At 36.7% G+C, this 17,639-nt stretch overlaps 1 protein-coding gene across 1 annotated transcript in view; it reads right to left on the bottom strand.

Moving 5' to 3' along the window:
- Positions 1-318: 318 nt before the first annotated feature.
- The window catches only part of LOC121369712 (receptor-type tyrosine-protein phosphatase eta-like), a 59,378-nt gene continuing 42,057 nt past the window's right edge, over positions 319-17,639 (bottom strand). The window contains exons 26-35 of the mRNA XM_041494764.1: positions 16,440-16,502; positions 14,884-14,965; positions 14,224-14,314; positions 13,251-13,327; positions 11,851-11,985; positions 10,881-11,006; positions 6,377-6,528; positions 4,620-4,764; positions 4,170-4,287; positions 319-1,950 (exon numbers count right to left, since the gene is read on the bottom strand). Of these exons, the coding sequence (XP_041350698.1) occupies positions 1,901-1,950; positions 4,170-4,287; positions 4,620-4,764; positions 6,377-6,528; positions 10,881-11,006; positions 11,851-11,985; positions 13,251-13,327; positions 14,224-14,314; positions 14,884-14,965; positions 16,440-16,502 (1,039 nt within the window). The 3' untranslated portion in view covers positions 319-1,900. The remainder of the gene's footprint in view (positions 1,951-4,169; positions 4,288-4,619; positions 4,765-6,376; positions 6,529-10,880; positions 11,007-11,850; positions 11,986-13,250; positions 13,328-14,223; positions 14,315-14,883; positions 14,966-16,439; positions 16,503-17,639) is intronic.

The following is a 17,639-nucleotide window of genomic DNA, read 5'->3' as shown; positions in this document are numbered from 1 at the left end:
CATTTAGACTGAATATAAGCTAAAACATATTTTTTCATAAGAAGATATTTCCAAATTAGCGATACAGTAGCACAAAACAATCAATTAAACAGACAAAACACTGGACCAATCAGAAGTATTGTGAATATGTATTTATTAAGTAATAAGAAATATATAACATTAAATCACTTTGGCAACTAATACACGATCAAATAGCACTATGTGGATAATAATGTCAAATATGAAAGTTAAAGTTTGTTTTGTCTAACAACACCGCTAGAGCACATTAGATGTGAAACATATGGTCATTTTGACAGGCATAGAGGATACCCGCTACATTTTTCCATTAGCAGCAAGGGATCGTTTATATGCACCACCCCACAGACAGGATAGCATATACCACGGTCTATGATATACCAGTCGTGGTGAACTGGCTGGAAAGAGAAATAAAATATGACATTAATGTACAAGTTTCTAAAGCATTTTAAGACAACACAGTAACTGTTATAAACGTTAACAATAAAAACTGAACATAAAACTTAAAGTCACATATAGCCGTATCAGACGGGGGTGGGAGCGGGTGATGGTTATAATGTTCAGAACAAAGACCTATTCTTGACGTTTCTTAATTACACTTGTGGACAGTGCTAATTACCATGTATGTGATTAGTTTATCTGACCTTTACGTTAGTTTAAGCTACACAGTGCTTGTGCAGATATCGTTCCCTACCCAATAAAGTGTCACCCCATACTGTTATGCTATCACGCCAGGTCCGAACTGTCCATATAGCACTATATTACAAAACTTAATGGGGTGCTACCACATATTAAAATACCAATATTAGGAAAGCTATGACGTTATAATATTTCACACGCGCGCGCACACACACACACACACACACACACACACACACGTGTCCTAATGAATATACGAGACAAATAAACTTACTTTTAAACAAAAACGTTGCTTTTTGTGACCAACTTTATATTACGAATTATACAGTTATAAACGTTAACAATAAAAACTGAACATAAACTTTATCACAGTCACACACCACGGAGGGGTGGTGGTTACAAATTAAACTTTCTTACGATACGAGGTTCCAGTAATGGAATCTGTTAACATGGGAAGTGCCATGACAAATATTCATTTCCAGCATGCAGATATATCCACTTAAAACAACAACGACCACACTACAATGATATATCTTATGATATTGAGAGTTAATAAACATAAAATATGAAAATCATCAGTATTAGCATATAAAAATATAAAACAATACAAATATAGTCAAGTGAATTATTTTGGTCTGTGTACAGTGTACACATATACACTACAATAATACTATTCACACACGTCTTAAAACAGTTATTCCTTCCAACGTAAGGCGTGACGAACCCCTTTGGTTTTAATGTGTTCAGCGTTAGGTTGCCCTCAGTTTCATTGTTGATGCTGTGTGTTTAGGACTTTGTGTAGTAGGCGGAACAGACTGTGGTAAGCGAAGTTTTTAGAAAATATGTTTTAAAAGAAAACCATTCGCTTTGAGCAGGATGGGGACTGTAAGCGCCACGTGCCCCTAGATTTCAGTAATGAGGCTGCCTGTAAGTCCTTATGAACCTGATTCAGAATTGTTGTCTTAAAATACAACACACACAATGAATAATCCATGCAGAATAGCTTTTAATCAGCAATATATTGCTGTAAAACAAGGAAGTGTATCCGTCTGACGGTTAGTATACCTGTATCATTACATTAAGACGACACTGCTTCAATATCACTCAAGTGTAAGCTGGCTGCGTCATTATATTATGATTCCATTATGACGGTATTTGTATATAAAGGTATGCTAATATATATTCACAAAGTCAACGTTCGTCGTTCATTCAGTTCCTGCAGATTTCCACTTATCTCGTGGCTGTATTAAACAGGCATTTTTCCATTTTCGACGTTCACGTAAATGTCTTCTGCAACTGAAAAAACCAAACGAAAAACAAACAGAATTGAGACAATTGTGTTTAAATACTTCAAATAAACAGGAATCAGATCTCACCAGCACTAAAAATTGGATGTTTCCATTACCGATAATAGTTGTAATCCAAAATACGATGACGTTTCAAAACATCGTTGACATATTATTCGAGTCAGTAACTAAATGCGACTTAACTCAAGCCCGTAGGAACCGACATATTTATTTTTTCGTTGTAATATATATATATATATATATATATATATATATATATATATATATATATACCAAAAAATGTGCTTGGCGTGGAGCATGACCCTGTTTGCAACAAAATATCACATGGAATGAATGAATGCATGAATGCATGAATGAATTAATGAATTAATGAACGAATGAACGAATTAATTAATTAATGTTTAACGACACCCGAGGACAAAACTACACATTGGCTATTGGGTGTCAAACGATCACATGGATGCCAAATCCAATTATCCTAATTAAAGTTACATTCTCTGGTTACCATATTATAACATCATGTACAAATGTGAAATACAAGCTCAAATGCACTTTTAAAAAAGTCGTGTGTGTTCGCTATGAACGGATATCGTCAAACGTATACGCTTGATTCGTCGCCTGTTCCGCCATAGCTCGGCAAAGCACAAACGACAGCCTGTTGTCAGTTTCAGTTAACACGTGCGTTTGCCGATTTCAAATTGTAGGGTTCGTCTCAAAAAATTAAAAGAGAAATCTTGCGCTGTACGAAGAACGTTCGGTTGAGGATACGGTACTAGAGTCTTTAGTTAAAACCGGTTTGATCTTGATCGGTTTGATATCGTCAGTCGTACCTTCCTATTTCAGAATTGATATTTTACAAAGTGTTAGTAGAACTTTCAAAGTTTAGTTTGTATACTAGTAACACATTAATCATGTATATATTTTTAAAATAAAATATACTAAAGTAGACAATGAACGTTTTCACTTCTTAATTTTATGTGTTAAAATCGACAAATTCAAATAAATATTATTTCGTTTGGAAAGGGTAATGTTGGGGGGGGGGGGGGTTAACGACATCAAAGATAAAGCATATTGATTTAATAATCATGCGACCCCATACAACCGTAAATAAAATGTGTTGAGTGCGTCGTTAAATAAAACATATTCTATCCTTCCTTCCATCTGCTGTTGGATGTTTAACATTTGGTAATTTTGACATATAATCTTAGAGAGGAATCGGGTGCATGTGCAGGGGGAGGGTATTGGAGGTCGAAACCCTTACTTGCCCAAGCTTAAACAAAATTGAAATGTATTTTTTGGGGGGAGCATGGCCCCATATAAACTTCGCTCAACACAGTCTGTAACCCCAACCCCGTTGAAATCCCTGCACACGCGCCTTGGAAACTCGCTACATTTTTTTTAGCAAGGGATCGTTTATATGTACCATCTCACAGACAGGATATGACATACCATGGTCTTTTTGTATACCCGCCGATAGGAATCGATCCTAGACTGACCGCACATTTCCAAAAAACACCTTTTTAGGTCTAAGTAGTGAAAAAATATAACATACAGTCTTGAAAAATGTTACGTAAATCAAACACGGTACCCTTTTCCTCTACCCCTAGAGCGTTACATGTAAAGCGTATGCCAACAGCTGGCCACTGTCAAAATTTCAAGGCAAATCCCCTACTCACCGACGCCTGGAAAGGCGTTGTACTATACCTCTATGGATATATATATGTTTTGGAGAAATGAGACGACCCCTCAATCAAGACAGTTTGTTCAAAAATTGCGAAATCTCACGTGATCTCTTGTTGGGGAATTCTATTGTCAAAAGTGTCCCACTTTCAAAATACTGGCTTTGTTTTTGACCTGGATAAGCCAGCGTAGTGAAACCAATGCGGAATGAGGCGTCATATATGCACCAAACGTAATTGGATTTTCTGTTCTATATGCTTAAATAATAAAAATATTCCAGGGAATGTAGTTTTAAAGTGACAATAATATCTACTGAACACTCCACTCTTTGTGTGTAGTTATTTCTTTGTCAAGACTAATATTATGAATATTTTGGGTGGGAGAATTATGAACAATATATTTGAGACCACTTTCTTGAACAAAATCGAGAAGAGAAAAAGTTTTAATAATCAGCAACAAATCGACACAGGAATATCCTATATGTTTTGTGGTGTTGCTTTGTGGATTTGAAATAAGTTCGATAGTTACCAAAAGCCTCGTTCTGATATATTCCCTCATTATCCACGTCATTGTCATGGCTCTCTTCGTCGATTATCTTCTGTTTGATCAACATGTCCACCGTCTCGTGTAAAAATACGTACTGTGCCTGAAATGGTGAAATCATCCAGTAAGACTAGATAAGAATACAACCCAAATAACCAAAGCTATAAACATACACATAAACATCAAGACACACACGTAGGTGTAATGTGATGTGATGTGATGTGATGTGATGTGTGTGTGTGAGAGAGAGAGAGAGAGAGAGAGAGAGAGAGAGAGAGAGAGAGAGAGAGAGAGAGAGAGAGAGAGAGAGAGAGAGAGACGGAGGAGGATGGTGGTGGTAGAGATGGTGGTGGTGGTGGTGGTGGTGGTGGTAGAGATGATGATGATGATGGTGGTGGTGGTAGTGGTGATGATGGTAGACGTCGTAATATATACCTCCGACTGCACCATAAGAGGTCGGTTCCCCCTCATCTTGAGTACAAACTGGAAGATGTCGACATTGTCCTCCAAACTGTGCTGCTCTATAAACTGTATGAAGTAGTCCAGCGCAATGAACGTCCCAGTCCTTCCAACACCAGCACTGGAAAGGTAAGTGTTTAAGATTTAAGGTTAAAGAAAGTGTTTTCTTGTCTTTAACAAACACTCGGCATCATCATTTCATATACTGTTAAGTACTGGCGTCCACATGAACCTCCCACAAAATAAAGTACACGCATTTTCTGTGCTTCGTATTTTAAGCATTTGTTTAAAAAGTGTAATGTAGGTCTAATAACGTTTATTGGTATACTGTACAATAAGTTAGCTACACAAGTCTGATTTTTCCCACGTTTCATCAACAATTTACTCAACATGGTGAGCCATGTATGAGCATAAAACTAGAACAATGGATGAAGTCGCTGACCCTAATATTCAGGCAGTGTAAGTTATTTTCGGCTATTACAGCTTTTATACCGTTAATCATACATTTCGTACAACCTTTTGCTTAAATTATCAATTTTGACAAAATGAATGCGTTTCTCGTCTTTCTGTTGTTTGTTGTAGTTCAAAATGTATTTTATACGAAACAGATAATATACGTACTTCAAAAAGTAGGGTATCAAATCAAAGGTTCTAAACTTCATTCTGTTAGGTTTATTCCTTGGCCTCGGTGTGGGTCATCGTTTGTATTTAAAATCTGTATAAAACCTTTTAACCATGTGTCCCACATTGAATCCCTGTGAAAGGACCTTCCCTGTTTTATTACGTGTTTATAAATTGCAGATTCAACAACATTTAATCCACATTTTTTTTAATTTTATAGCAACTATACATGATACACATATTATATTGTGTATCTATATTCCTTTGCTTCTCGAAATGCATGATCTCATGACGCAACTCCTGACAAGGCTTCGCAGATTGCTGGTTTAAACGAGCTTTGAATCGCATGTTCCTATTGTACGTTAATTAATCAGTAATGTCAACATGATAGCTAATATCAGTGGTTTAACTCTAAGGGTGGGTGACGTCGTATCCATTTAGTTGTTTTAATGAATGGTGGCTAGACTTGTACACAAGTTTTGTCAATCTGAATAACAAAACCATTAACCGTTTTTAATTCGTATTTCAAAGGCTGTTTTGACATGATCAGGACTGGCTCCATGAATCGCTGCCAGATGTTTTGTCTATACGAGGACTGCTACTCCCGGAACGGTACATCATCCCGACTGCTTTAAGAGGATTGAAACTCACAAGACTGGCATGACAAATGTCAACCTGCACTAGACAAAGTTCAATTTACACCGTACCTGCAGTGATTGGGGGGTGGGGGTGTCAATATTTAACTTTTATACAGTATCTGCAGTGATTGGGGGGTCAATATTTAACTTTTATACAGTACCTGCAGTGACTGGGGTGGGGGGGGGGGGGGGGGGGGGGGGGTTGGGGGGGTCAATATTTAACTTGTATACAGTACCTGCAGTGATGGCGTAAATATTTAACTACATGTATTTATACAGTACCTGCAATGATGTAGGGAAACAGGGCAATATTTTACTATTTATACAATACCTACAGTGATGTAGGGAAAAAGGGCAATATTTAACTATTTATACAGTACCAGCAGTGATTGTGGGAGTCAATATTTACCTTTTATACATTACCCGCAGTGATGTAGGGAAATAGGGCAATAATTAACTATTGTCGTTCAGTACCTGCAGTGCACAACCATTGGAACAGAATCACCCGATGGGCGCGCTCGTCTGACGTCACAGATGAAATTTACAACATCAGTGGGAGTGAGGTTGGCGTCATAGTCTCTCCAGTCATGCATGAAGAAATGTTTCACGGTTCGTTCACTTTTACCCTGTGCATTTTAAATGTAAAAGAAAAATATGGAAATCGACATATTTCAGAAAATAAAATAACAAAAAAGAATAAGAAACATGTTAATGCATTTATTGTTAAATCGCACTGAAAGTCAAACTTAAGTCGTGTTCACGGTGGGTTTCCGATGTCTTTTTTGGCTGTTCGCAACTTGGACGCAACGAGGATTAAGTAGGAATAGATCGGTGTACAATCCATTCTACGATTTTTTAACGCAAGCAGGATTTGCTGCATGCAGCATTTCCTCCTTGCGACAAAAACATCGGATCGACCACGTAGATAGGACGCAGATTAATCTGAGATACACCGCCTACCGACCCCCTACCACTCGCAGAATAGTCTGCGGAAAGTCTCAGAACAGTCTGCGTTTGATCGGCGAATAAACAAAATAATTTGATTTTTTTCCAGGTTCTTCCAGGTGTTCGCTGAGTGTTCGGCGACAGGACGCAGACTGTTAGCAGATAAGACGCAGACTAGAAAATTCATTTTCCCCCAATTTTTTTTTTCCCCCGATCGGTTGCAGACTGTTTGCAGACTCTTTGCAGAGTGATTGCTTCCTAACGCAGAATAGTCTGCGATAGGGTAAGGTTTTGTCGAAATCTCAACTTGAACGCAGCGTATTTTTAACGGAAACCCATCGTGAACACGACTTAAGCCCGGTGAGACCGGGCTATAACAGTAAGTGATAAAGCTATCCACACAATTTCAGCTCAATATCTCAAAGCCTTCTGCACGAAAGATGCGGAAAACATATGTGGGACAGACGAACAGACAGAAGGACAGATAGAAGGACGGATATGAAACCTTTTGTTCCTTCCGGTTGGACCGGTAGGAGACTAATAAAATGTCGAAGTATTAAAATCAGGCAGATCATAAGAATTTTAATTTATTAAATAAATATTCAAATATTTAAACTCATAAATCCACTTCTCTCAACTGATTACAGTATATTCCACCACACTATACAACCACAAAGGTGGACCATCCAGTTAAATAATTCCTTACAACGAACAAACACAATCGCATGTATTAATGTTAAATTCTGTCCTTGGAGTGCTTCCTACAAGGTAATTTGCATCATCGGTTATACTACCTTCGATGGGGTAATTGACTATTTGCAATTTTATTGCGTAAGAACTTATTTTGATCTGGGGCTTAAATCACAGAGCTGTCTTAAGCAATATCGTATCGTGCTTGCCAGTCTGTTTCCACTGCATCCCGAGATCGCTACCAGTGTTTTACAGAACATATTCTTAACTACCGGTCAAGGTGTTTCTATTTTCGAATAGAAGCCACTTTGGTCGTGTGGATAAGACACTGGACTGTCAAATGCCATGCGAATCGGTGCAGTAGGTTCGAAACCTGCCATTTAACATTTGTTGTTTTTAAATATACTCTGTCAAAAAAGAAACGCATAAGTGATAGGGAAAGAAGAAAAATGTTTGATTTTACAAAATATAGTTTTTTTTGTACAATGTTGCTGAATCAGCATGTTTGTTAATGTTCCTGGAATGAGACAGCATGCCCAAATGCACCCTAAAACAAATTTAACGCACGTTGTGCGACAATTGCAGAAAATCGGCGTGAAATGGTCAGATTTTGGCGAATGCACGTGAAACTCGGGAAAACGATTGGGGTAGTGATGGGTATTTAACGCTGCAATGCTCGCAAAGATGCCTCATTTCCATTTCGACGTAGACGAGTTACAAGATCCCAAAACTAAGCTTGCCGAATCGAAAACATTGCAATAGGCCGCCTCCAGTTAGGTGAATCACATCACAGTCGCACACCACATGAACGTCCATCAGAGCACCATTTCACGTCTCTGGGACAGATACCAGCAGTTTCAATCAGCTGAAGACCGGCCCAGAAGTGGAAGACTTCCCATAACAACTGCAGCACAAGATCGCTACATCCGGGTTCTGCACTTGCGTCACCGAACTGTCACAGCAACGAACCTGGTTTGAGAAGGGTGTGCACAAACCATTCGGAACAGACTTCGAGAAACTGGTTTACGGGCTAGGACACCGTATGTTGGCCCCATCCTGCGAAGTCAACATCGACATTTACGTGTTCACTTGTGCACGAATGTACAGGAGTGGAACTTGGGAAACTGGCGGCGAGTATGGTTCAACGACGAGTCACGTTTCCTTCTACAGCGACGTGATGGACGACAACGTGTTTACAGACGCCGCAATGAACGTTTTGCCAACAACTGCGTCGCCCAAGTTGACAGATTCGGCGGAGGGAGTGTCATGATGTGGAGAGCCATCTCATACACCGGCAGAAGTGAACTTGTGTTCGTACAAGGCAATCTGACAGCTGTACGCTACCAGGATGAAATTCTTCGCCGTCACATGCTTCCCATTTTGGATCGACAGAGAGAACTCTTTCAGCAGGACAATGCCAGACCGCATACGGCACGTGTAACAATGGATTTCCCACAGAATGAGAACATTAATGTGCTGCCATGGCCATCAAGATCGCCAGATCTCAACCCCATTGAACATCTATGGGACGAACTGGACATACGTCTACGCCAGCGTGACCCAGAGCCTCAGACGCTTCCGCAACTGTCATATGCACTGCAGGAAGAATGGGCTAGGATTCCACGTGCCCGGATTCAGAGACTCATTCAGTCTATGCCAAGGAGATGTCGCGCAGTGATTGCTGCTGGTGGAGACACAATGTACTGATTTCAGCGTCCTCGTTTAACGCTGTTTGGTGACGAAAACGCCTCCACTGCCGTCAGTCCATAGCAAGAACATTGTCACATACTCATGTCAAATTGTACTGTGATACGATCATAAATAACGAAATTATGCCACTTTGTATTAAAGAGATAATTCTATGAATATTTCGTCTATGCGTTTCTTTTTTGACAGAGTATATTATATAACTTTGATGATGCACATGCATGTCTTGGTGATCTAAAACACAACAAAACTAGCAAGTAACATTACTAATTGCTAACGGTTATGGCAGTGCTCTACAATGCGAGTAAAATACTCGCCATGGCGACTAAAAACATTCCCTGGCGTCTAAAATATAAAATCACATTCGCCAGTTGGCGACTGTCCAATAGTGTTACTTTAATCTGTAAACAAAACTGGACATCGGAAAACACAGTGGACCAGTAGCAATGTATCTTCCATAAAACATGTTTTCTATCGGTTTTTTGTTGGAAATATAAAAGTTTAAGACAAGTTAATCGGACTATCAATAACGGTGACGTTAAGGGAGGTAATACTTCGTTATGATGTTATCTCCCTTAACTTGAATTTCAAGCGTTTGGAAATAATTTGGCCCCAGTTCAGTTTTGGACCAAGTCGGTCCTGTCCCATTTAAAGCCAGGTTTTATTTATGTATTAAAATGAGATTGTTGATTCAATGTGTGTCTTTACTTGTCTGTTTCAAACTCAAACGTTAATTATTTTAAATGTCGACTTATATATGCGTTATGCTGGGCTCCAATCGTGACGTGCTTATCGTGATAACGGGCCCCCCACAATAACGACGCGTCCATCATGAATGTTGTTCTAGTCACGTCGAAAGTCGTGTTCACCAGTGGAGGATGAAAACATGTTTATATTTTCATGACGCGACTTTAGATGGCTTTAAAGACACAACTATTTACAAAACAGTATTTACATATTTGCAAGGCAGTATTTGACGAAAATAAATATTATTTAAACCAAAAGTAAGGTAGCTGATTGGTAACTGCTAGTAACATGTTGAAGCCTGGTAATTATTATCACAATGCTTTCATTTAACTTTTAATGAGTACTACAATTTAAATGCATATCTTAGCTGTGCCATTAAAATAGTAATTCGCCTAATTTCGTTTAATAAAATTATTGGGTACGGAATTTGATAATGATAGTTAATAGTCCTTCACTGTTTTAGTGGAACCGGACACAAACAGTAACTTAGTATTTAACAACTAGGAATTACCCCTTCACAAGTTCATTCGAATGTGGTCCTAATAACAATTACGGCATTAGTAATGTGCCGTAAAATGGCAGATGAATCGATTTAATTACAAGAATATATTAGCTGGCTACTAAATATAAGTGGCTGGCGACTAAAATAGTATACTATACTGGCCAGGGAAGAGTAAATTTGAACTTGCTTTGTAGAGCACTGTATGAGTTGGAATCCGGGTCAGCAATTGCATATTTTGGTATTTTTGTATTCAAGACAATTCAATTATCACTGAATCCAACCACTAGGAACGCAAACACTCTCCCACATATGCATACTTAACCTTTAGCGTTATGAAACGGTGACAGTGTAACTTGTATTAGATCATGACGTGCTACGCCAGCCTACCAGACAGAGTTTGAAGGTCTTCAGAGTGTACGTGCCCAGTTTTGTCCTGTCCTCCAAGGTAATCACGATGTCTCCATACTGACTTGGAACATTCAGGTGTTCAGGCCAATATTGAGCACATTTTTGCTGCAATCACATTTAGTTTATCATTATAAAATATTATGAGTTGTCAAATCAGTGATGGGGTGTGTTAGTAATTTCAAAGAAAAAAATTATAAATTTTAAGCTGATAGAATGTTGTAGAAAATTAACTTTTTCTAAATCTCAATGCATCCAAAAAGGTACTTAATCAGTGATGTATCGGTACAAATATAATCGTTTGCTGTCATCGTTTTAATTCATTCCAAACAGCCTCAGGTCACCATTTCGCAACAGTCATGAATCAGCTGCTGAAAATGTTAAATCCCATTATCATTTAGCTGTGTATTAGTATATGTATGCCCTATACAACTAGTTGTATTACACATTGTGTATTACATTTGTTATATTTTGGTTTTGTGAATACATTGTTCTTTTAACTAAATCTTTGACCTACAATAGATTGGCTTGATAACCTTCAAAATCATTAACATATAGACGAGGACTTTAGTAAATTACAGTTCGTGCCCTGAGAATAACATGGATCCGGCTGACACATTTGTCTTTTTCAAATACATTGTTTAAACATTTAGTTCCATGGTACATTCTTATACTTGAACATTTGTATTATTCATTACTGTATACACTTATTCGATGACCTAATAAAACGATAAAACCGTGCTATTTCCAAGTGGCGAATTGCCCATAGATATTATGGACTGGAGGCACCAGTGGAGACTGGTCATCAATGCTCTTTAATAAAACAAATTTGCTTCTGCTTTTATTAAATGAACTAGTTCGTTAAGAAAGAAGATATGCCCCCAAAACAGCACTGATCAACATCTCAGCGCTAAGTAAATCCGCGCGTCGCCTCCAAAAACAACTTGCATACCTTCATTCCTTCTTTGACTCCAGTCAGCATGACAATAATTGGTACATTTTTTTCCCAAATCATCCGCCAGAAATCGTTGATGGTCGAATCTTGTGGGCCCTGTGTAGCAATGTACTCCCTGGGCGAGTTGTAACCCTGAATAGTAATATATGTTATTGCAATTAACGCATGTATACAGTTATTTTAATTTATAACTTTGTTCGACAGTATACTGTTGTCGTGGTAAAACAAATGAGAGAAGAAATATGAACGACAAAAACGTAATACGTGATCAGGGCTGATTCTCTGCACAAAACAGAGTCCAATGGCCATTTGGCAAAATAGTGGTTGGTTCCATGAATCTCTATCTAGTGCCTCGCCTGTAGGAGGACAGCCACTCCCGAAGAGATCCTTACTGGAGAGATTATTATTTCTTCATCGCAACAAAGAGGACTGCCATTCCCAGACTAGGTTAGTAAATCAAAACTGCCATCGGACAGAGCTCATTGAGATAAGTACGGTTGTGGCATGCACTCGTGAATATTTGTAATAATAGCGACGATATTAGGTGTTCGCGAATGTTGAGCATATCCTGCCCCACCGGTGACACCCGTCATGAATAATGCCACCACAGCTGTCAGGTTAATCTCTTCATCTCAAACGATGATAAAATGTACAAGAGTTTCTGTAAAAATATGAAAATATATGCACAAGTTCTAAATAAGGAATAGCATCAGCCATTATTTTGGCTAGCAGGGTTAGAGTTAGCATCATAAATACTGATGATAGTGTTCAGTTGAAGAGTTCTAATTTGTTATACATCAAGTTAAAGTTTCTTTTAACGACACCACTAGAACACAATAATGTATTAATCATCAGCTATTGGATGTCAAACATTTGGTAATTTTGACATATAGTCTTAGAGAGAAAACCCGCTACATTTTTCTATTAGTAGCAAGAAATCTTTTATATGCACCATCGCACTGACATTATAGCACATACTACGGCCTTTGATATACTAGAACAGCAAGACCGACCGCGCATCTGGCGAGCGCTTTACAACTAAGCTACGTGTTGCTCTGTCACACATAAAGCCTAATCACTAGGATGCATTCTACAAAAACCAGCATCATTAAAACTCTGATGTACGCCAAACAGTCAGTCACATCAAGACACTGTTTTGAGGTTCTACAGACATTAAGACAACCAAGCACACACTACATGTACACGAATTAATATTATATACAAGAAACTAACTTTCAACAAGAACTACCATACTATGTTTTAAGAGAACAGTGCATCTTTAAGCAATCTAAATTTGATTCATGGATTGGTTTTTCCTTTTGTTTGCGTTTATAATGGGCCGCAGTTAGCTTATATATGTTTTTGTAGATGGTTTAAATTTCCAGTGTTCTACTTACGGGAATAAAATTGGCGTTGATATAATCGGTATTGTCATCTTCATCTATCGGCAGTAGTTTCACAAGGCTATGGTCAACTAGAAAAAAATACACATATTAATAAACATATTTACAACATATCAAATAAGAACATTCTGCTTACATTTACTACTAAATTGTCATTTCTTTCATCCAAATACATTGGGATTGCAGAAACAAACTTCTGTGAGATGGAAGCGTTATAAAATTTCATTCTGGCGTACTGTATTTTTAATTCTATTAGTTAGGTAGCATTATAATATTCCATTCATGGCATTGTTATGATTTATCTAAAATTAAAAAGTTATATTTTGTTTTGTTTAATGACACCACTAGAGCAAATTGATTTATTATTAATCCTCATCAAACATTTGGTAATTTTGAAGTAGTCTTAAAGAGTAAACCCACTACATTTGTCATTGGTAGGACGGGATTTTTTATTTACGCCATCTAAGACAGGATATCATGGCATTTGATTTAACCAGTCATTGGCTAGAACAAGAAATAGCCAAATGGGCCCACTGATAAAAATCAATCCCAGACTGACTGCATATCAGGCCAGCGCTTTACCACTGGGCTACATCCCCAATGGAATTGTTACAAAATTAGGTTAGTTTGGTAGCCATGTTGAACTGAAGTATGGGATGAAAGAACAAATAAGTTCACAATGTGTTTAACTGTCTTTGATAATATTGTTAACAATAGTTCAACATTTAAAATCAGTAGCAAAATAAAAAAAATTGAAGCCAAGACATTGTCAAATGTAGTATTAAAGATACCATTTTGAGTTTGTGAACTGCACCTGTATGGATTGTTTTAGACTTTTAATATTTTATTCTGGAGACGAGTCTAATAATAAAACTGAAGAAAAAACATTCTTGTAATTTGTGGTGGATATATCATTATTTTGACTGGACTACTATTGTTTATCTATGTCATGAAGTAAATTATATACATGCTAAAATGTTGACATATCTGTTCTTCACCCGGTTAGGTTCCAAACTGGATATCTCATGTGGCTTTTTCGGACTGTTTGCTTGGAGTTCCTATAAAGAAAAGCATTTGAGAAATAAATACTACAGTACTAAAAAACAAATGTTTTAATTTCTGCTTTATGTTGTTTCAAAATAGTTGTATATAATAATCGTGCTGTTTCTGTTAGTTTTTCGGACAATTAAGTTATAAGTTCGTTACGTCCCCGGAAGTTCCATACCAATGATTCGATGCAATTAAGAATAAATGTCAATATGAAAACCATACAGACCTCCAGATCATTGAAACAGTTCGTTACAAAAGAAAATACATTTGTATAATATGTATATTTTCTGGTATGTAATCAAGCTTCTCAGGTTACTCATCTTATAGTTTATACTTCAAAATAAATCAATGTTTCTATTTTGGGTTCACGACAGATTTGGATGATATATTTTCCTATCGAGTAAAATTGATCAGTTAGTATTTCACTGAATATTCATAGATGAAAGATCACCCGGACATGACCTACAATTGGATTCTGTCAGATCTTAATGCAATGTAAAATAGCAGTCGTGTTTTTTTAATCTTATTTGACAGATATTGGGTTTATTACATAGTAGGGACTTCGACACAAACATACTTTGTACTCAGTTATAAACAACAGGTTAGAATCGTTATGCAGTTCCTTCAGTCTGCTGCTGAAGTCTGTCATCTTAATCGGTCTGTAAATAAACCATTTTAGAGATGAGAACGAAAACATTAAATATAATAATTCATGAAAACATATGCGATGAGAAAAATAAAAACAGTAACAAAAGTGGAATCTTTGATTGATTTATTTTACAATGAAAAATAATGTTACTTAAATAAATTAATTTGATTAAATGCTTAAATAAACAAATGCTAAAATAAACAAATGTTTAAATAATTAAGGATTGTCTATTGTTATTTTTACGTCCATAGGGGTATGAACAAAAACAAATCATCCGAAAACTGTGTGAATCGGCAAAGCGGATGATTTTTTGTTCATACCCAGATGAACGTAAAAGAAATAACAGACAATACTTATAATTAAATTTGAAACATACTTACTAATAATAACATTAAAAGTTCATATTTTATTTTTAATGATTTTTTGGGGGTTAAACAATAAAGCTCAGTAAGACAAATTACCAATATAAAATGACGTCATCAGGTATGACGTTCCCTAACAACGTAATTTTTATATTCATCGAGAAATTAACAAACTTCTGTTGCTATGGCTGGACCAATAGGATGAAGTTATAGTGTAATGAATGTAGTGTAAATTTAATTATATTAATAAATAAATAAAATAAAATAAATAAATAAATAAATAAATAATAAACAAACAACATATGTTGAAAACTCGAAATGAACTCCTACTCTAAAATCATTCAGATCATTATATACTTAACAAAATTAATCAAGTAAATATTTTTGGCGTTTTTCTTTAAATGTGTTTTTAAAATTCCAGCTTTTTTGTCGTAAGATGTCGAAGTTGTGACATGTTCCTAAATTTAATGAGTTAAACATCAATTTGGAGCAAACAAAATAACAAATAGCATTACGAACGAACGTGTAACGAATCTTAGCTGAATGTACATTTAGGTAGTTTTTATAAATGCACGAACAACCTATTTTTGTGTGTATTATGGGTCTTCAGTTTTACTAAAACAATGTTCAGAAGTAACCTGAAATGATATGACACTAGCACAGATTTACCAAAAGTCTGCTGGTCCTTGAATACTTTTGTAGAGACTACTGTATATTGAAATTGGAATGAAATACTACTACGCAAATGAATTTTTAATAAGGAAAGTAGACAAATCTTTTCTAATGATACCTCGGTATACTGTAAATTAGCAAATATTTGGTGTAAAACATACTTCAGTATATCGACACCTGGTCGACACATGGTCTAATTATAAGAGAAGCTGGCGATTATCGTTCATCATATCCATATATAATTTGCCTTGATAGTTTTAAAGCAGGCGTATGTGCAGGGCTGGGTTTCGAGGGTTGAATCAAACAAATGTTCTCTTTTTGAAATGTATTTTCCGGGAAAACATGACTCGATCCCCCTAGAAACTTTGTTCACTATAGTCTAGACCCTCGCTGCATACATTGCTATACACTCGCCTGCAAAGTCATAGGCGACAAATGAGCGGAACTTACCGAGTGAGGTCAACCAATTCCTCATTCTCAGGCTGTTCATCATCCTCTGTGTTCTTCCGATTCCTGACATAAAATACGCAAATATCTTTAAAAGAGTCTAGCAAAATAACATCTGTAATACAGAGTAAAACAGCATAACATGTTTAATGTGCAATATTCAGTCAGAAACCACAGCTCGTTTATTGTGAGTTAGCATGTTTGATATGCAGTCAGACAACATAACATAATATCCTATCTGTGGGTTGGTGTATATAAAAGATTAGCAAATGTTTGACATCCAGTAGCCGATCATTAATAATCAATGTACTCTAGTGGTATCGTTAAACATAACAAACTTTAAGTTTTAATACACAGCGCAATAATATATCATGTTTCATTTACAGTCTGACTGCCTAACATGTATAATACGCACTGAGACATGTTTCAGCAATCAAACAGTATAAGCATTCGATATACAATAAAACTGTGTAACATGTTTAATATACAGTCTGACAACATAACATGTTTAATATGCGGTGAAAAGGTATTTATGACTTGAGTTTACCAGTACTTTAGATTTCTAGCATAAAGTCAGTAACCATATTTACTAAATAGTGAAACAGCATAACATATGCATTATGTAACATGTTCTATTTACAGTCAGATCTGTTGTAAAGAATACTGTAAACCTACCTGTATCTTGACATTAAACGTGTCTTTAAATATGTATAGTTTACACAGACATAAGCACGCATATAAATAAGTTTGGAAGTTATCTGCTCCCCTCTCCCCCCCCCCCCCCCCCCCCCCCCCCCGTGAGTTTTCAAGATGAATATATCTTTGAAGCCTATCCATAGACATATTCAAATCAGCTTGTCTGCAGGCAATCTGTTGGTGGGCGTGCCCGCAGGGAACGTTTGGCTATAGGCACCCTATTTATTTTTAGCAAGGCAAATATCTGATCACGGTGAATATTCCACCTAATTTTCAAAAATATTTGAAAATAATTGTGGACTATATTACTGCTTTTACTTTAAAAGCTGGGTTACTGGTGAATGTATTCCACCAATAAATAATACATTTCTTCTGACTAAGTATAGTGAGTCAATGAATTTGAAATGTCCTGAGATTTACAAACATAGTATATGAAAAAACTGCATTGCAATGTTGAAGTTAACATCCAAACATATTTTGTACAGGTTTAAGACCAAATTATGAATG

Source organism: Gigantopelta aegis, chromosome 4, assembly GCF_016097555.1.
Source record: "Gigantopelta aegis isolate Gae_Host chromosome 4, Gae_host_genome, whole genome shotgun sequence".
Lineage (NCBI taxonomy): Eukaryota > Metazoa > Mollusca > Gastropoda > Neomphalida > Peltospiridae > Gigantopelta > Gigantopelta aegis.
This window is presented reverse-complemented; position numbering and strand designations above follow the sequence as displayed.